At 39.6% G+C, this 21,610-nt stretch overlaps 1 protein-coding gene across 6 annotated transcripts in view; it reads left to right on the plus strand.

Moving 5' to 3' along the window:
* The window catches only part of ralgps2 (Ral GEF with PH domain and SH3 binding motif 2), a 516,901-nt gene extending 497,323 nt beyond the window's left edge, over window positions 1-19,578 (plus strand). For all 6 annotated transcript variants that reach the window (XM_073063652.1, XM_073063657.1, XM_073063658.1 and 3 more), the window contains one exon: window positions 16,344-19,578. In XM_073063652.1, the coding sequence (XP_072919753.1) occupies window positions 16,344-16,373 (30 nt within the window). In that variant the 3' untranslated portion in view covers window positions 16,374-19,578. The remainder of the gene's footprint in view (window positions 1-16,343) is intronic.
* Window positions 19,579-21,610: the final 2,032 nt, after the last annotated feature.

Raw genomic sequence — 21,610 nt, forward strand, 5'->3', positions numbered from 1 at the left:
TGTTGAATGCTGAGTTGTGATCAATAAACAGCAGCCTGACGTATGTATTGCTATTGTCTAGATGATCCAAGGCCGAATGGAGAGCTAGTGAGACTGCATTACGACATACCTATTGTTGTGATAGATGGAAGTAAATTTGAAGTTGTATTTCAGGTATTATCACTTAGATACAAGACTTTAAATATAGATGAACTCATTTTCACCTTCTTTTCCCTAATATAAAACTTCCAGTTAAGATGGCACTACTAAATGTGTGCACCAGCTTCTGGTAGTCAAAAAGATAAGAAGTCCACTAAAAATACCTTTACTGTTGGAAACAGTATCGCCACAAACAGTGAAGGGACGAGCAAATGTGAGACAAGTTCGTGGGATGAGCCAAGTTCATGGGGTGTTGCAGATGGAGTTCTGATGCCCATACAGCTGGCCCAAGTGTGAGGTTGGATTGCTCTGGGTGCCAAAATAAGTTGGGGCACAGGCAGAGAAGTTCCAATGCTCATTCAACTGGCCTGGGAGCGAGGTTGGATTGCTCTGGAAGCCAAGCTGATCTGAAGAGCTTGAGAGAGGCTTCAGGGTGGGGAGATAGAATCTGGGCCTGGATTAATTCGTTGGGCAGTGTGGTCTAGGCCCGGAGTCTTTCGCAGTTCCATCATTGGGTATATTCAAACACTGGCCCAAATAGCCTGAAAAGACAGTGTTGGATGGGATGAAAGCCAATTTCACTTGTTCTCCACAATGTTCATCTTCATGGTGCTGAGGCTATGAAGACTGTCCTAGCTGCTGTACTCCGTGCCCACTAATATGATGAACTGATAAATAAGGCCTTGGGTCGACTCCAGGCTGCTCTGGAATACAGATCTGAGGACTCAGTTTTGGGTCAGAATGCTGTTGTTCACTTCAATTGTTTGCATGATTTCCTTCCCATTGTCTTGCACATCAAGTGTTTGTCTTTTATTTTTTATTTTTACTCTTTTGTTTTCTTTAATTGGGTTCTTTCAGGTTTGTTGCTTTGTGGTTACCTGTGAGCAAGCAAATCTCAGGATTGAATAATTTATACATTCTTTGATAATAAATGAATCTTGATATGATCCTTGCAGAGTGTCACACCACAAGTTTTGGTGAGAATCACATACCCTTATGAAGGTGTGGACTTCAAAAATCAGACAGTAGTCCACAATGACACATCCAGTATAAAGTGTGCCAGAGATTAAAACCTTTTAGAAAAATTGCAAAAGTATTTACAGTGTAAAAATGAGAATAAGAAAATACAAATATATACCATCAGCCCTGTAGGGCTATAGCTCTAAAGCACCAGTCTGAAGCAATACACCACACTATCTCTCCCACTTAAAACAAAATGAGCCTTTAAGTAGGAACTTCCTACTCGTGGAGAAAAGGAATAGTCCATTCCTTGGAGTGCAGAGGGAAGTTGATACCATGAGCTTGAGCAATTACAGAAAAAAACAAAACACAGGTTTTCACATCATTCTTCACAATCACAGATGTCCACAAGTACATTCATCACAATAAGATCACTATGATAATACGCAACAAAAATCGATCAATGATTAACCATTTTCCAGGAGCCAGCACTTTTCCCCATCCTGCAAATTGAACTCTTCCACTGAGCCAGCACTGAGCATGTGCCACCACACACAGGCACCTTTTTTAAGACACTCCACCTATCAGTTGGGTTCTTAGTAGGACAGGATTTGGGATGTTCGTGTCTCAACTTGGAGTTGAGATTGGTCACTGGGTTTCAGATGGTGCTTCTGTCTTTGCATGAGAATTATTAGCAATCCTCTGGGCCTTATGGTGGATAGAAGACTCTGGACCATGCAGGGTTATCATCTGTTTGGATTCCGCTGCTGCCTTAAAGGCTAGAAAAGGGGATAAATCAAAAGCTTACCCTGACATAGTTATTGAGATTCTCTTAGTTTTGTTTAGAGTAGGGAAGATGGGTTGTGAAGTTAGATTTACATGGATACCTGGGCATGCTGGGGTGGAGGGAAATGAAATTGTGGATGGCATTGCAAAGTCTTCCTTACAGATCGGGCAAGTAGGAACTAGAATACCCCTAGGCAGAGCAGAATTGAGAAGTAGGATAAAAAAGGCATAGAGAAGAAATGGCAAGAGTATTGGAAAAATGAATTAAAGGGAAGGCATTTCTTTTCTAATCACCCTCTAGTTAAAAAGGTCTTGGACTGCTACTCTTTAAATCATAGAGATATGGTGAAATTAACAAGACTTAGGTTGGGGCATTGTGGGCTAAACTATTACTTAAAGATAATAGGTAAATATTCAACTGGATTATGTGACTGGTAGTCCAGAGACAGTTCAGCATGCTTTGCTGAGTTGCAATCGATATAAAATTGAAAGAATATTGCTCAAGAGGCTGTCTGACTTAGATGTATTTTGTTTTCTATTAAATCTTTGTTTGGCCACCAAGAGAACCAGCATCTGATTGAAAAGTTTATTATTCTGTTTCTACGTGCGACCAGTTTATATTTGAGAATTTGAGTTTCTTGAAATTCTGTAATTAATTGTACATCCTGCGGAGGGTGGTAATACGCCTAGATGTATCTAATCTGCCAGAAATAGCAGAAGAAGAAGTTATTGTTGAAGTTGTTGTTGTTGGGTTCCTTCAAACTCCTGGCTGGCTCAAGGAATGGTGGTTGGTAGCATTGTCTATGAGTGGTGTGGGGATGTTGGGAAATGGTTGTAGGTTCAGGTAAGGGGGAGGACCTGGAAAAGGAACCACAACTGGAGGGTTAGGGTGAGGCAGAAGGTGGTTGGAAAGAAGTTGAATCCAGATCTGGAAAACAGAAAAAGAAACATAATACTGAAATGTTTTCAGGCAATGGAGAGGAAGGGATGGATATTTTGGGAAAAAAAAGGGAAAGAAGACTTCAAGAAGTTTAAATTTGAACCGGAACAATGGTCCTCCATCAATCCCATTAAATTAACTACAGAGCTATCTCAACGCAGGGTTATCTACTAGAGATCTCAGCCTTGGAATCACACGTTTGTTGCCATTTTTGTTATTATTTGCGTTTCTTGGCTCTTATTTGTTAAGGGAGTAGATTGATTAAGTTTTATTCTAATTTCAATGATACGTTGACAGATAAATACAGATGGCTAAGGACAAGGTGAAATTCATTTCTTTAAATGTCAATGGCCTAATAAATCCAATCAAACGTAAGAGAATTTTATCCAAAATGAAAAAAGAACAAGCCCATGTAGTATATTTACAGGAAACTCATTTAAGTGATAATGAGCATAGAAAACTAAAGAGAATGGGCTTCACTAATTTGTTTTTCTCCTCATATAAATCAGGACATAGGAGAGGAGTTGCTATTCTTATCTCAAGTAAGCTAAATTTTGAAAAAATATTTGAAATGGGAGATAAAGAGGGCAGATATATTCTGGTAAGGGGGAATATAGACGGCAATTCAGTTACCCTGAATTGAGTTCCTCTGGGAAGTGATACTGGTTTCTTTCAGAAAATTACTGATATTATGGTAACAGAAACAGAAGGTCTCCTGATATGTGGGGGAGGGTTAAATTTACAATTACAACCAAACTTAGACTCTTCCAATAGAAAAACCTATGAAACAAAATCTTTACATAAGAAGGTTAATACACTTTTTGAGGATGTTGGTTTAATTGATATATGGAAGGACCTTTTCCCTGACAGAAGGGATTACACTCATTATTCTGCTCCCCATTCTGTATATACAAGAATAGAATATTTCATAACATTTGGAAAAGACAAAGACAAAATAAACACCTGTGGAATTGGGACAATAAATGTAAGTGACCATGCACTTATATATTTATCTGTTGATTTTGCCCTACAACCAAATAATACTATTTGGAAACTAAATTCAAGTCTACTCAATGATCCATACTTTAAGGAACAAATTAAAAAAGAAATTGGTCTCTACTTAGAATTTAATGATAATGGAGAGGTTTCACCTTCCATTTTATGGGATACTCTGAAGGCGGTCTTAAGAGGGAAAATTATAGCAATATCTTCATACAAGAAAAAAATAAGGAATAAAACATTACAAAATAGGCTGATATAACAGTCTGGGCAGTATATTCATTTTAATAGACTCAATCCTTGAACTGAGACTGAAAAAAGGAATCAGGTTCCATCTTGCCACATCTTCCTTAATTTTTTATATAAAGGCTGATAATTACATTCTGATAATTTTGCCAAATCTTTTGGCATATTGATGCCCAAATATTTGAAAGACTTTGTATGCCATGCCCAGGGATATCTACTTTCAATTTCTCTTGGTGGACTATAGTTATATGAAAGTAATTGGGTTTTATCTATGTTGTTCTTATATCCTGATAATTGACCATATTGTTCAAAGGATTGCATTAATTTAGTTAAAGAGTATGTTGGTTGCCCTAGGTAGATAAAAATGTCATCCGCGTAACAAGCCGATTTATGCTCTGTCCCTTTAATAGTAATTCCCCTGATATCTTCATTTTGTCTGATGTATTGAGCTAATGGTTCCAAATATAATGTCAAGAGTAGCGGTGACCAAGCACAACCCTGTCTCGTGCCCCTTTCTAGGGTAAGACTATTTGATAAATATCCATTGATTTTAATCCTAGTAGTAAGTTTTAATAATCATGTCTTAGAAACCAAATCTATGTAAAACTCTGTAAAGAAAATTCCAATTAACCGAATCAAATGCCTTTTCAGTGTCCACGCTTATCACTATTGCTTTGATTTCATTTTTTTTTGTATATGATCCATAATGTGAAGTGTCCTTCGTATATTGTCTTGTGTTTGGCGTTGTCGTATAAAACCTGTCTGATCGTTACGTATCAGTATGGGTAGAAACTCCTCTAATTCCTCTAATCATTTGGCCGTGATGGAGGTAAATAATCTATAATCCACATTAAGAACGGATTTTAGTCTAAATGACCCGCATTCCTTACCTTCCTTCGGTTATAGCTGAGATTATCGCTTTCTTCCAACTGGGTGGCATTTGTGCCTTTTTTAGAGCCCAGTTCAGTGTGGGGAGTAAAACAGGAATTAACTCATTTTTAAACTCTTCGTACCACTCTACCATATACCCATATGATCCTGGTGACTTGCTTAATTTAAGCCTACTAATTACAGCTTTTAATTCAACTTCAGTTATGTCAGCAGTCATCGTTCTATTTTGTTCTTCGCTTAAAGTGGTTAACTCGAGAGAATTCAGTAAGTTGTCAATTTGGGTTATGCTTCCCCCTGGAACTCTGGAATATACAGTTTGCTAAAACACTTCAAAAGCTTCTTGAATTTCACTTAGTTTATTTTTATCATTTTCATTCTTGACTCCCTAATTCTATGAATTGTCTTTTCTGCTATCCATTTTTTCAGTTTCCACGCCAGTATTTTCATAGACTTAGATCCACTTTCATAATCTCTCTGTTTCAGAAACATTAAATTTTTCTTGATTTCTTGCATAGCCAAACTATTAATTTCATTCCTAATTTTTTTTAATTTCCCCTAATGTATCCTGTGCCAAATTCAATTTGTGTTTTTTCTCTAGTTCCTTCAGCCTATTTTGTAATCTCTCTAATGTTTCATTCCTTATTTTTTCTTATATGAAGATACTGCTATAATTTTCCCTCCTAAGACAGCCTTGAGTGTATCCCATAAAATGGGAGGTGAAACCTCTCCATTATCATTGAATTCTAAGTAGAGACCAATTTCTTTTTTAATTTGTTCCTTAAAGTACGGATCATTGAGTAGACCTGAATTTAGTTTGCAAATAGTATTCTTTGGTTGTAGTTCAAAATCAACAGATAAATATATAGGTGCATGGTCACTTACATCTATTGTCCCAATTCCACAGGTGTTTATTTTGTCTTTGTCTTTTCCAAATGTTATGAAATATTCTATTCCTGTATATACAGAATGGGGAGCAGAATAATGAGTGTAATCCCTTCTGTCAGGGAAAAAGTCCCTCCATATATCAATTAAACCAACATCCTCAAAAAGTGTATTAACTTTCTTATGTAAGGATTTTGTTTCATAGGTTTTTCTATTGGAAGAGTCTAAGTTTGGTTGTAATTGTAAATTTAAGTCTCCCCCACATATCAGGAGACCTTCTGTTCCGCTACTGTAATATCAGTAATTTTCTGAAAGAAATCAATATCACTTCCCAGGGGTGCGTATATATTCAATAGGGTAACTGAATTTCCGTCTGTATTCCTCCCTACCAGGATATATCTGCCCTCTTTATCTCCCATTTCAAATACTTTTTCAAAATTTAGCTTACTTGAGATAAGAATAGCAACTCCTCTCCTATGTACTGATTTATACGAGGAGAAAAACAAATTAATGAAGCCCATTCTCTTTAGTTTTCTATGCTCATTATCACTTAAATGAGTTTCCTGTGAATATACTACATGGGCTTGTTCTTTTTTCATTTTGGTTAAAATTCTTTTACGTTTGATTGCATTTAATAGCCCATTGACATTAAAAGAAATGAATTTTACTTTGTCCTTAGCCATCTGTATTTATCTGTCAATGTATCATTGAAATTAGCAGAATAAAACTTAATCGATCTACTCCCTGAACAAGTAAGAACAAGAAATGCAAATAATAATAAAAAAGGTCATACACACATATATATATACACATATACATACACATATACGCACACACATATATATTCTCATCTTGGTGGGGAAAAAGGAGTAAGTGAGCGAATAAAGAAGAATAACTGAGTAATATAAAATCCACATTATAATAAGTATTTCTCGAGATAGGTATATTACTGTCTACTTTTGCTTCTGTTTGCTTCTCAACAATTTTAAAGTTAGCCAAACCTTATGGGTCTGCTGGGGGGGGTGAGGGCTGTCTTTGGAAAACTCCCAGTCTCTTCCTGATATACCTCTCTCGGCCTCCTCCCATCTCCTGCCTTCTCGATTCTTGCACTATTTCCCAAGCAGAGCGAGATAATTCCGGTGCCAGGCTTTCCCTCAGTTTGATCACGCTGACTGGCAACCCTCTGGCCTTCATGTCTGTAGTCGCCTCTTCCACTGTCTGATACAGTTGGATCCCATCTTGATCAAACACTCGAAGTTTAGCAGGGTATGAAGTTTGAAATCTAATCCTTTCTTGCTTTAGTATTCGCTTTACTTCAGAGTATTCTTTACGTTTCTGCAGGACTGCGGGGGGGCGGGTAATCTTGGTTGAAATATATTAATTTATCATCTAAAAACACCCTCTTCTTACCCCAGGCCCTTTGTAGAATCTCCGCCTTGGAACTGTATTGAAGGAATTTAATTACTATTGAGCGTGGTTTATCTGTTGTGTCTTGGGTAGGCCTCGGGATGATCACGCGATGCGCCCTCTCAATTTCCAGCTCCATAGTCGAGGGAAGCTCCAGTGCATCACGCAGCAACTTTCCAACAAACTCCGTCATAGACAAGCCCTCTGCTCCTTCAGGAGCGTTGTATATTCTGTTATTTTTCCGCTGTGATCTTCCCCCCCAGGTCAAGCAGTTTACCTTTTTGTTGATTTAATATTTTTATCATCTTACTTAATATCCGTTTTACGTTGTGCACACGATCTTCCACCTTCTCAATTCAAGTCTCTGCCACTGCTATGTTTTTGATTGACATTGGCGAGCTCTGACTTAATATCATGTAGCTGCTGTTTTATATCTTTCTGGAACTCCCTTATCGCTTTCAAAATTTCAATCGTATTTGCCGCTTCGCCTGAATGAGGCCCAGCGTCCGCCTCGCTAGCACGCGGTCGGGTCGGAGAGCCGCTCGCTGCACTCCTCTCGTCCGCAGGCTCCACAGTGTCGCTTTTTTTTACTTCCGTTCTTTTTCCCCATTCTTACCCCTCTTATGGGTTAACGGGGCAAAATATGTGTTTTTCTGGAGGAGCTAGTGACTTAAGCTGCCATTCTCAACGATGACGTCACTGGAACCTCTATTGATTTTATCCCTTTCCATAGCTATGCTGAAGCTAAGGGAGTTGTGGTCACTCTCACCAAAATGTTCCCCCACCAAGAGGTCTGTCACCTGACCAGGTTCATTACCCAGAACTAGATCCAGTATAGCCTCTCCTCTCATCAGCCAGTCCACATACTGTGTCAGGAATCCTTCTTGAACACACCTGACAAATTCAGCCCCATCTATCCCCCTTGCACTCAGGAGATACCAGTCAATATGAAGGAATTTGAAATCACCCATAACTACTACCCTGTATTTCCTGCACCATTCTAAAATCTGTCTGCTTATCTGCTCCTCGGTGTCCCGAGGGCTACTTGGGGGCCTATAGACTACTCCCAGCACAGTGATTGATCCCTTCCTATTTCTGACTTCCACCCCGACTGACTCCGTGGACACTCCTTCTGCAGTGTCCTCCCTTTCTATAGCCGTGATACTATCCCTGATCAGCAATGCCACTCCCCCCCTTTCTAACTCCCATCCTATTCCTTTTAAAACACCTGAACCCCGGGACCTGCATCATCCAATCCTGCCCTTCCTCCAACCAAGTTCCAGAGTAGCATGTTGCCCTCACAGGATGAAGGATGTCTCCAAGCAGTTGAAGAATGTTAAGGGAAAGGGCAAGTAACCAAAACATCCACAGCGGTACCAATGAATTGTTAGATAAGGGAATGAATTCCTGCAGAGTGCATATAGGGAGTTATGCAAAAGGTTAAAGAGCAAACCCTCAAGGTCTATAGTCTCTGGATTACTCCCATTGCCATGTGTTAGTAAGGATAGGAGTAGATGGATTGAGCAGATGAATGCATGACTGAAGAGGTGGTTTAGGAGGATGGGATTCGCATTCATTGAGATCTCTTCTGGGGTAGAAGGTAACTGTATGAATTGCACCTGAAGCTAAATAGGAGGAGAATCCAATATCAAGATTCACTAGTGCCATTTTGGGAAGGTTTAAACTTGCCTGGCAAGGGTACAGTATTTGTTTGCTTTAACTTCTATATTTGTCTTCAGTGCAGCAGTGAAGTAAATAACTTCAGTTGGCAGGACACATAGGAACAGATTATGGAGTAATGAAGGCCAGTAATGGGATTGTAATATTGGAACTATAAAGAACCATGGTTGAGGGCTAGTCTGGGAGTGTTACCTTTTTGATGAGGGAGAATATCCCGGTAGTACTTGGAGAGGAAATTCTTGTGGGATTGTCTCATGAGGATATATGGGTAGAATTTAGAAATAAGAAGGAATTGGAATTGGTTTATTATCGTCATATACCCTAAGGTAAGGTGAAAAACTGTTTTGCATGTCATCCACACAGATCATATAATTATAACAGTGCATTGAGGTAGTACAACAGAAAACAATAACTGAATGCAAAATAAAGTTTCAGAACTATAGAGAAAGTGTAATGCAGGCAGCCAATAAGTTGCAAGTGCCATAACGAGATAGATTGTGAGTTCAAGTATCCAACTTAACATAATAGGTGACCATTCAGTAGTCTTATAACGATGGGATAGAAGCTGTCCTAGAACCTAGTGGTACATGTTTTCAGGCTTCTTCTGCCCATTGAGGGCTGTGTCAAAGAGAGAATGTCTGGGGTAGGTGGGGTCTTTGATTACTTTGGTTGCTTTACTGGAACAGTGAGAATTGTAGGCAGAATCCAGAAAAAGGAAGCTTTGTTCCATGATGTGCTGAATTGCATCCACAACTCTGCAGTGTCTTGCATTCACAGGCCATACCAAGCCCAAATGCCAGCTTTGGTGCATTGATAAAAATTGGTGAGGGTCATGAGTCTTGCCAAATGTCTTCAGTCTCCTGTAGAAACACAGGCACTTAGTGAGCTTTCATGGCTGTGGCATCAACATGGTTGGACCAGGATAGGCAATTGGCCTATCCTAGGAACCTGAAGCTTTTAACCCTCTTGCATCATTGATCTAAACAGAAGTGTGCATGTCACCTCCCTTCCTGAAGTCAATGACCAGCTATTTTGTTTTGCTGATGTTAAGGGAAATGTTGTCGTGACACCATGCAACTAGGCTCTCTGTCTCCTTCCTGTACTCCGATTCATCATTATTTGCGATTTAGCCCACTATGGTGGTATCATCTGCAAATGTAGAGCAGATTCTGGCCACATATTTGGGAGTGTATAGAGAATGAAATAGGATGCTGAGGATGCAGCCTTGTGGGGCAGCAATTGAGAATAGTCATAGTGAAGGTGTTGCTGCTTCTCCCTACTGATGGGTCAGGAAGTCGAGGATCCAGATGCAAAGGAAATTGCTTAGCTTAGCTCCAGGTCTAGGAATTTGGAGGTGAATTTGCATGGAGTTAATAGTTTTGAAGTTGAAACTGTTATTAATAAACAGTGGTTTAATGTAGGTGTCCAGAAGCCTGAGAGATGGCACGTGCTGTAAACCTGTTTCGGTGCTAGGCAAACTACAGTGATTCAAGGTTGTCTGATAGACTAGAGTTGACATGTATCATGACCATCCTCGCCAAGCACTTCATGATGAATCACAATCACCTATGAAAGTCATTATGGCACATTGTCATATTTATCTTGGGTACCAGGATGATAGTGGTCTGCTTAAACCAAATGGGAACCTCAGATTGAAGCAGCAAAAGATTAAAAATGTCTACAAATACCTCCCCCTCCCCCAGTTGATCTACACAAAATCTGAGGACATAGCCTGGACACACCATCCAGGCTAAATGCTTTCTATGTCACTCTTTAGAACACATCATTTATCTGCAATGGTAATTGTGGGTTAGATACACTGGAGGTGTTGGGGTGCATGGTGACATTGCAATTCCCTCCTGTTCAAACATGCATAGAATGTGTTAAGCTCATAAGCAAGGGATGCACAGTTGTTGGTGATGCTGGTTCATTTGGAGCTGATTTTGCCTAATGGCATTCCTGATAACTGATGTTATATCTCAATTTCTTGGAGTCAACCAATTTGAATGATGCATGAGGTGATCATTTTGATGGGATTGTACAAAAGGTGCCACAATAGCAGGAATTAAAGGAGCAAATATGTAGGGAGACTACAAGGGTTGTAACAGAAGGTGATTATAACTTCCCTAAAACTGGGTGGGGTGGAATTTGTTACATATGCCCAGTAAAGTTTTCTCATGCAATAAGTAGTGATTGAAACACTTAGGGACCTCTGACCATAATTTGCGATTTAGCCCACTATGGTGGTAACATCTGCAAATGTAGAGCAGATTCTGGCCACACAGTTGAGAGTGTATAGAGAATGAAATAGGATGCTGAGGATGCAGCCTTGTGGGGCAACAGTGTTGAGAATAGTCATGGTGGAGGTGTTGCTGCTTATCCCTACTGATGGGTCAGACTGGGGGGTTTAAGCTAGATTTGCAGTGGGAGGGGAACCAGAGTGTTAGAGCATATGGTGAAGTGGAGGAGGATAAAGGACATGCGAGAACTGCAAGTATAGTGTAGGGAGTAATGCCAGATCTAACATATAAAGAGGCTTTGAGGAAAGAGAAACAGAATAAAGGGTGTAAGGGTAGTAAAGTAGAAAGGCTAAAGTGTGTGTACTTCAATGCAAGAAGCATCAGGAACAAAGGTGATGAACTGAGAGCTTGGATACATACTTGGAATTATGATGTAGTGGCCATTACAGAGAATTGGCTGGCACCAGGGCAGGAATGGATTCTAAATATTCCTGGATTTCAGTGCTTTAAAAGGGATAGAGACGGGGGAAAGAAGGGGAGGAGGGGTGGCATTACTGGTCAGGGATACTATTACAGCTACAGAAAGGGTGGGTAATGTAGTTTTTGAGTCTGTATGGGTAGAAGTCAGGAACAGGAAGGGAGCAGTTACTCTACTGGGAGTATTCTATAGGCCCCCTGGTAGCAGCAGAGATACCAAGAAGCAGATTGGGGGGCAGATTTTGGAAAGGTGCAAAAGTAACAGGGTTGTTATCATGGGTGACTTTAAGTTCCCTAATATTGATTGGCACCTGATTTGTTCCAATGGTTTTGACGGGGCAAAGTTTGTTAAGTGCATCCAGGACAGATCCTGGTCACAGTATGTTGACAGGCCGACTAGGGGGAATGCCATACTAGATATAGTATTAGGTAATGAACCAGGTTAGGTCACAGATCTCTCAGTGGGTGGGCATTTGGGGGACAGTGACCACCGCTCCCTGGCCTTTAACATTATCATGGAAAAGGATAGAATCAGAGAGAACAGGAAAATTTTTAATTGGGGAAGGGCAAATTATGAGGCTATAAGGCTAGAACTTGCAGGTGTGAATTGGGATGATGTTTTTGCAGGGAAATGTACTATGGACATGTGGTCAATGTTTAGGGATCTCTTGCAGGATGTTAGGGATAAATTTGCCCTGGTGAGGAAGATAAAGAATGGTAGGGTGAAGGAACCATGGGTGACAAGTGAGGTGGAGAATCTGGTCAGATGGAAGAACGTGAGGTTTAGGAAGCAAGGATCAGATGAGTCTATTGTGGAATATAGGGTAGCAAAAAGGAGCTTAAGAAGGGGTTGAGGAGAGCAAGAAGGGGGCATGAGAAGGCCTTGGCAAGTAGGGTAAAGGAAAACCCAAAGGCATTCTTCAATCATGTGAAGAACAAAAGGTTGACAGGAGTGAAGATAGGACCGATTAGAGATAAAGGTAGGAAGATGTGCCTGGAGGCTGTGGAAGTAAGCGAGGTCCTCAATGAATACTTCTCCGGTATTCACCAATGAGAGGGAACTTGATGATGGTGAGGACAATATGAGTGAGGTTGGTGTTCTGGAGCATGTTGATATTGAGGCAGAAGAGGCGTTGGAGTTGTTAAAATACATTAGGATCATGGGTAGAGTAGTTACTGTACCAAGCTATGATGCATTCAGATAGGATACTTTCTATGGTACATTAATAAAAATGTATGTGTTGATGGGGACATGCCAAATTTCTTCAGCCTCCTGAGAAAGTAGAGGTACTGATTAGCTTTCTTGGCTGCATGGTTGGACCAGGTGAAGCTATTGGTGATGTTCATTCCTGGGAACATGACGCTCTCAACCTCAGCACCATTGATGAAGATAAGAGGACACACACCACCTCCGTTTCTGGTCAATGACCAATTAAAGATTTTTATGGCATCATGTTACTAAGCTCTTTATCTCCTTTGTTACTCGAGGTACAGCCTACTCCATTGGCATCATCTGCAAACTTGTAGATGGAGTTAGAGAAGAATCTGGCCATGCAGTCATGAGTGTACAGAGTGACAAGTGGGAAGCTGAGGACACGACCTTGTGGAACAAGAGTATATAGAACATAGAAATCTACAGCACATTATAGGCTCTTCGGCCCACAATATTGTGCCAACCATGTAAGCTACTCTAGAGACTGCCGAGAATTTCCCTACTATATAGCCATCTATACTTCAAAGCTCCATGTACCTATCTAAGAGTCTCTTTTAAAAAAACCCTATTGTATCCACCTCTACTACCATTGCTGGCAGTGCATTCTCTCTGTGGAAAAACTTACCCCTGACATCCCCCCCCCCATACCTACTTTCCAGTACCTTAAAACTATGTCCCCTCATGTTAGCTATTTCAGCCCTGGGAAAAAGCCTCTGGGTATCCGCATGATCAATGCCTTTTATCATCTTGTACACTGCTATCAGGTCACTTCTTATCCTCTGTTGCTCCAAGGAAAAAAGGCCGAGTTCACTCAACCTATTCTCATAAGACACTCTCTCCAATCCAGGCAACGTCCTTGTAAATCTCCTCGGCAGTCTTTCTACAGTATCTACATTCTTCCTGTAGTGAGGTGACCAGAAATGAACACGGTACTCCAAGTGGGGTCTAACTAAGATCTTGTATAGCTGTAACATTACCTTATGGCTCTTGAATTCAATCCCACAGTTGATGAGGCCCACAACATACGCCTTGAGAATAATCATGATTGAGTTATTGCTGTCTATCCTTACTGATTACAGTTTGTTAGTCTGGAAGTTGAAGATCAATTTTCAGAAGGAGATGCTGAGTCCCAGATCTTAGAAGCTTGATGAAGTTTGCTTGGAATTATAATAATGAAGGTGGAGCTGTAGTTAATAAACAATAGTTTAACATGGGTATTTTTACTGTCCAGATACTCCAGAGATGAGTGTAGGGTCAGGAAGATAGCATCCACCATAGACCCTGTTAAAACAGTAGGCAAATTGCAATGGGTGCAGTGAGAATTGCAGGTTTACAGGATGAGTGGCAAGTGGAGGGGGGTATGAAAAAATGAGATGTGGAGAGTTCAGGGCCAATAAGTTCCTGTTAGAATGAAAGACAAATCTGGTAGGATTAGGGAGCCCTGGATGACAAGGAATATTGAGATTCTGGTGAGGAAAAGGGAGGCAAATGTCAACCTTTGGCAGCTGGGATTAAACAAACTTCTATTACAGGAGAAATCAAAAGGGCAAAAAGAGGATACTGTGTGATAGCTTGAGATAAGAAAAAGGAGAATCCTAAGCGATGCTATAAATACATTAGGAGCAAAAGAATAACTAGGAAAAGAATATGTGTGGAGTCACAGAAGATTGATGAGGTCTTAAATGAAGTCTGTACTTACTGTGGAAACCATGGAAGCTAGTGAGATTATGGAAGAGAATGGTGATTTTTTTTTAAAAATCCACACTTCAAAAGAGGAGGTGCTGGCAGTCTTAAAAGTGCATAAAGGTGGATAAATCCCCTGAGCCTGACCAGGTGTGTCCTTAGATATTATGCAAAACCAGAAAAGAAATTATTGGGCCTCTGGCGGAGATATTTGTTTCAAAGGTAGCCACAGTTGAGATAAAAACTAGAGGGTGGCTAACATTGTGCCTTTATTAAGAAGAGCTGCAAGGACAAGCCAGGGATCTAAAGGCTTGTGAGCCTAACATCAGTAGTGAGTAAGTTACTGGAAGGGATTTTTTAAAACAGGATCTTTATGTATTTGAAAGAGCAAGGACCAGTTGGGGATTGTCAGCATGGCTTTATGCATTGAAAACTGTTTCATGAATTTAGCTTAGCTTTTTGAAGAGAAGAGGAAGAGGAATGATGTGGGCAGGGCAGTATATCACTAATTGGACAAGGTCTTGCATGGAAGGCCAGCCCAGAAGTTGAGATCATATGGGATTCAGGGTATGTTAGCCAATTGGATACAAAATTGCTTTTTGGTGTGAGTCAGTGGGTGGTAGTGGAGGGTCCTATTCTGATTAGAGGTTTGTGACTACTAGTGTGCCACAGAAATTGGTAATGTGTCCATTGTTTTTCATTTATATTAATGATTTGGATGAGAATGTAGATTGCATGGTTAATAAGTTTGCAGATGACACCAAAATGGTGGTGTTGTGGACAGCAAAGTAAGTTCCTAAGATTACTGCAGTATCTAGATCAAAGGGAAAGTGGCCAAGGAATAGCAGACATAATTTAATTCAGACAAGTGTTAAATTTGCATTTTTGCAAGTTAAACCAGGGCAGGATTTGCATAATAAGTGGTAGGGTCCTGGAAATTATGATGGAAAAGAGAGGCCTGGGGTACAAGTACACAATTCAAGGAAAGGAGCAACTTGAGTTGTCAGGGTAATGAAGAAGGTGTTTGGAACATTGGTGAGACCACATGTGGAGTACTGTGTGCAGTTCTGGTTGCCTAACTATAGGAAGGATGACATTAAACTGAAAAGATGCAGAAAATATTCACGATGATGTCACTGGAACTGGAGAGTTTGAGTTATTAGGAGAGCGGAGTAAGCTGGAGCTTTCTTTCTTTGAGCATTGGAAGTTGAAGGATGATCTTATACAGTGTTTTAAAGTGACTGGTCAGCTTTTTTCCTTGAGTAAAGGAGTCTAAAATTACAACACATAGGTTTAACATTACAGGGGGAAAATATTTAACGGTGACAAGAGGTGACTTTTTCACACAGAGCATGGTGGGTATGTGAAACAAACTGCCAGAGGAAGTAGTAGAGATTGGTAGAATTGCAATATTTAAAAGATATTTAGATATGAACATGGATAGGAAAGATTAAGAGGGTTATGGGCCAAATGCAGGCAAATGGGACTAGCGCAGATTGGCAACTAGGTCAGCAAGAATAAATTAGGCTGAGGGGCCTATTTCTGTGCTCCTAATGAATCTAATGGGATGTTTAGCTAATTAGACCCTAACCTCTGGTTTTCCTTTTATAAACCTCTCTGTAAGTTTTTAAAATATTTTAAGCCTAGTTCTGAGTGTGCTTTTGATGTGTCCCCCCCCCCAGCTTAATAATGTCCCTGTAAAGGAATCTTATCACATCCTTGAGAATTGCTAGTGCAGCTGATTTATGGTCTTAATGTTGTATAATTGTTTTATTCAGTATTTAAAATTTTATCTTCTCAGGTCCCTGCAAACTTGATGTCTTTTGAATGACCAAACAGTGGCGTAATTCAAGACTTGTCTGCAGGCTTGATGGATGCATGCAGTTCATGAAAGGACCTCTTGGAAGAGTTCCACATTTGTTCTTTCTGTGCCAGGATTGAATCCAGAGATGTGCTTAGTATTTTTATATTGGAGCACAAACTTCACAGCATAACAGCACCAACCACTAAGACTTAGTGACAATATTGTGGTTGTCCTGGAGCAGCTAAGAAGCATTTGATAAGTGATCTGAATCTCTGAGGACTGTGCATCCCAATTGCACTGACTGCCCTGTGGAACCACTGCCTTAAGTAGAAGATTTGTTTCACCAAATAGAGTATATGTTATAACCAGTAATGCTGGACTTTTTGATACATAAAATCCAGCTAGATTACAGTTACTGTAGTTAACTGTTTTGGGAGTACTTAAGATTTTGTTTTGCATTTCCTATCCTTTCATCATTAATTTTGCTTACTTGCTCTAGTCTAGTTAACCCATGTTGGGTACGGAGATGGAATGAGCAATCTATGTAGTCAACAGTATTACCATGTAGAATTGCACATCCATAGGTTTTTAATACCTAAAATACTTTATTTTGTTGGAAAAGTGTTTTAACTGAACTATTTTGTACCCATGTAATATTCTTTTTTTTTTAATTTTTACAATGTGAACAATTTTCCTGTGGATTTTATTATCTGCTGCAATCTTGAATGAAAAAACCTACCTGTGGTAACTTTGTACTATGAACATTCAGATTTGCCATTTGACTATTGTATATTTTTCTCAATCTCTCCAGTAGTGTGTACAGCTTGCTTTGAGCTCTTGCATTCTGTTAACACATAGTCTGTATTCTAATTAGTAATCCTGAAGTACTACTGATCCTGAAGATATGTTTCTAATGCTTTTTGTGTAACTGGTGTCATTTTCATCACTCTGGATGTAGTGTGTATGTGTGTGTGTTTGCACAAGCAAGTTTAAAAACTCTTTAGGTACAATTACAGAAAGTTTTCCTACACAATTAATGCTGTTTCCACCAATCAAATATAATCAGGAAAGAGAATAGTTGGAATCATTTCCAAGGAGGCATCCTTAAGTTATGAAAAAGCAAAATCTGAACTGTAGCTGCATCTGAGGCCTTCCAAGTACATGTAAGCACACAAGGGGTCCTACAGTAAGCTAAGTAGTCATTACATTTCTTTTTAGCTTATCTTCTTGATGTATTTTTACTTATTTGTCCAAACCAAAGTGTACATCATCACTAATATGTTTTACAATGTTACAGAAATTGTAATAACTGGTTGCCTAACCTAATGTTATAAACGTGGTTTCCACCAGAAGTTGGTTGTTACGCAAATGTTTTTAAGTTGGATTTGTTCCATTATAATGCAGGCTAGAAGTACTCATTAATGCTGTAATTATAGATGTGGGAACCAGATGTTTTACCGGTTTTCTTTCCAGTATTTGCATCCATGTCTTGTTCACAATCCAAGAGCAATACTTCACAAAACTGATAGAGGACACAATTTTGGGGAATGGTTAAGGGTGCATTGGATAGAGGTTTTCAAGTTTTCTAACATAGTTTGTTAAAGCAATGTAAAAGCAGTTATGAAATTACAGTGAGTTTCACTTTCCATATTCATTTGAGTTCTTAATCTTAGTCCAGTTACCTAAGGATCGGAATGCACAAAAACTGGACCTTGGACATGAATGATAAAAATTCTCCCTTGAAAGAGATGACATAGTTTATCTGAGGAATATTGAAGCATAAGTATCCTGTTACTTATTTTCCTCATTTGGATATCTTAGCAAATGATATACAGTGAGGAGGACAATGTCTCAACTAAGTAATAGGAAAAATACTAGGTTTAGTATTGATTTTATTAATTTCAATATTTTATAGATTCATTCAAAATTTAGCTAACGTAGTTAATACAAGCCCTTAATTTAAATCTTGGAAATTTGTTGAGGATACCAATGATGCTCATTCTGCTGTAGATACTAAAGATCTTAAAACAAATATTTCCATTATTCTATGCAGTTGGCTTGCCAGGCCACTATTTTTTAGAACTCATGTACATTAATGCGGCACAAGGTCAAGCAAAAGGTGGTGGTGACTGCAGCCAGAGACCCTGTAAGTCATAGGCTGCTGTAAATTTACTCTGCTGCAACAGGAGTTTGTTTTGTTTTCTGCCCTGCCTTAATTGCTATTTGATTTTGGCATCTCAAGACTAAGAACTAAATCTAAATCCTTTTAGAATATTGAAGGATTTAACAAGGGTGTTGTCAACACTTGCAGAACAGAGTTATACAAAGAGGTTGGACAGCCCAGAACCTTATTTTATGGAGTCTTGAATACTGAGAGGTGATCTTATAGAGATGTATGAAAATCATGAGGGGCATAAATAGAGTAAATGCACTCAGTCTTTTTCCCAAGATTTAGAAATCTAGCATTAGAAGGTAGACTATAGGTTTAAGGCAAGAGGGAAAAGATTTAATAGGAACTTGGTGGACAGCTTTTTTTATTACATGAAAGGTGCTATCTTTGTTGAATGAGCTGCCATGGAAGCAATTAAGGCAGGTGGAATAACAGCTTTTTAAGAACAGTTAAAAGATTGGAAATGTTGAGAGCTTTATGGAGTGTTATTAGTTGAGCTGAATGGCCTATTTCCACACTGTATAGCTCTATGACTCTTAAGTGAAGGGTAGAGTTTTGATAGATTAAAGAGATTTCATTCAGTTCACTGAAGGAGAATATTAAGTACGGACCTAAAATAAGAGGAGGCAAGATGGATTAATTTCAGGCATCTCCAGCATTAAATGTTGATGTCATGAAACAATGGCAAAAGATTAAAAAGAAAAGTATATCTGGTATAAGTTATAGGATAAGTTGAGTTACTCACCAAAGCTTCAGTGTTTTCAGATGTGTAGTTATGTGCTAGGTAGAAATTCATTTGTTTGCTGTATATGTTAATCAAGTAATGTGGCAATGTTTATTCATTGAACTCCACCTTTGAAGTTCTTTTCCATTTTATTAATTGGAACAGGTTTTTCCCCAGTTTCGGAAGTGCTCTTTCAGGGAAAGATCCATGGCTTCAATATGTGTCATTGTAGTTCTGTCATGTTATAAACTTAGCTTCTCAATTAAATGCTCAAAAAAGTTGTTTCAACAATTATTTCAATGGAAATGCCCAAATAAATAATCTGATATCATTCCATATATATTTTCAGTTGAAAATTCTGTTGCAAAATTACCCACATTTACTAGTTACGCATCAGGGTAGTGGGCACCAAGAGGAAATATTTGTACAAGCTTGGATTATACACAAAAATACATAATTATAGTTGTTGGAGATGAACCACCTCAACCATCAGTGCAGGAGTACTCTAGGTATAAACATCTTCAGTTGAATTATCAACCATAAGCCACAGCATAGTGGTTACGATGGTGCAATTACAGCTCAGGGTGTCATAGTTCAATTCCAACACCATCTGTGAGGATTTTGTATGTCCTCCGCATTAACGCGTGGGTTTCCTCCAGGTGCTCTTGTTTCCTCCCAAGTTCCAAAGGCATACCAGTTAGTAGGTTAATTGGTCATTGTAAATTATTTTGTGAATAGGTTGGGATTAAATAGAAGTGAACAGCATTTTTGTTTGCTCATCATGCCCCTAAATTTGAATGAGAATTGATTTTCTCCGTCATAAGCCTATAGATGCTAAGCTTCAGTGAATCACCTCTGCTGTTGTATGGACCTGGACCTTGGGTGGGTGGTGCAGCTTGTTGGGCCAGAAGGGCTTAGTCCACGCTGTATATCTAAATTAATAAATAAATCAGACTTATGTTTTGGAACAATCAGGATTTGACGGCAAGATCTGGTTCAATAATTTTTAAATAGTAAGAAACTAATAAATACTAATTTCATGAAGGTTATGTGTGAGCATTGCGTGTCATGAGATTGATTCCTGGAATGATCAGATTGCTAAATGAGTAATATTCTCTCTGAGTTCAGAAAAATCAGATATGATTTTATTACAACAGATCATCTGATTCACACTTAATCATTTTTTCAGCCATTGGTATGGTCGCAACCCCTAACACTCACATATTATTTGTTTTTCAGAGTGATATTGCTGAGAAGCTCAGCAGTTCATCTCTGGCAAAGCCTAGATGATTTTGGCTTCACTGGATGTTAGGTGACAGGTCTTTGAGCATGCTGATGAAATTAGCCTTAAAAGGTACATTCTCCATTTGTGACTGGCAAGTGTCTAAATATGAAATTCTAATCTCTATTCTAAGGAAATCTAATACAAATAAATAAAGGACTGTGTGCATATTGTAATTATTTAGAGGTCAGCAGAGATATGAATTACTCTTCAGGCAAGGCTTTCCATGTGTGAGGATGCAGCAGTTTTTCTTAAAACTTCCTTCCGAGCTATATCACAGAGGTGCCAAATATAGCATATCTTAATCGAGGGAAGAGGTAAAAGAAGCTCAGAGAGAAGCCGTATTTTTAAAACTGATCGGGGCAAAGAGGCTAGACTGCGCAGGCGCGTGACGTAGCACGCCAAAGGTTTAAAAAGAAAGACCGCCATATACAGCGGCCATCAGCGTAGCAGCCATTGTCAGAGTGGACTGAGGCAGAGTGAAACGGCTTTGGCTTCGGCGAGAACAGGCAGAGGCAAGGTTTGAATGGGGCACAAGTACGTGAAAGTCAGCGGGAGAATTTAAATAGCGAGCAAAGGCTGAGTACGAGTTTCACTCCAGGTGAGGTAAGGCCGGGAAAGCTCCTTTAATTAATCTAATTAGATTAGGAGTAGGTAATGGAGGCAGCAGTTAGGGCAGTTGAGTGCTCCGTTTGCAGTATGTGGAAAGTCAGGGTGAGCACAGCTGTCCCTGATGACTACACCTGCAAAAGGTGCATCCAGCTGCAGCTCCTGACAAACCGCGTTAGGGAACTGGAGCTGGAGCTGGATGAACTTCGGATCATTCGGGAGGCAGAGGCAGAAATAGACAGGAGTTTCAGGGAGATAGTCACCCCTAGGAGTCAGGAGACAGGTAGTTGGGTGACTGTCAGGAGAGGGAAGGGGAATAGACAGGAAGAGCAGAGCACCCCTGTGGCTGTTCCCATCAACAATAAGGATACCGTTTTGGATACTGTTGGTGGGGACAACTTACCAGGGACAAGTTGCAGTGGTTGCATCTCTGGCACCGAGACTGGACCCTCAGCTCAGAAGGGAAGGAGGGAAAATAG

The sequence above is a fragment of the Hemitrygon akajei genome, chromosome 12 (assembly GCF_048418815.1).
Source record: "Hemitrygon akajei chromosome 12, sHemAka1.3, whole genome shotgun sequence".
Taxonomy (NCBI): Eukaryota; Metazoa; Chordata; class Chondrichthyes; order Myliobatiformes; family Dasyatidae; genus Hemitrygon; species Hemitrygon akajei.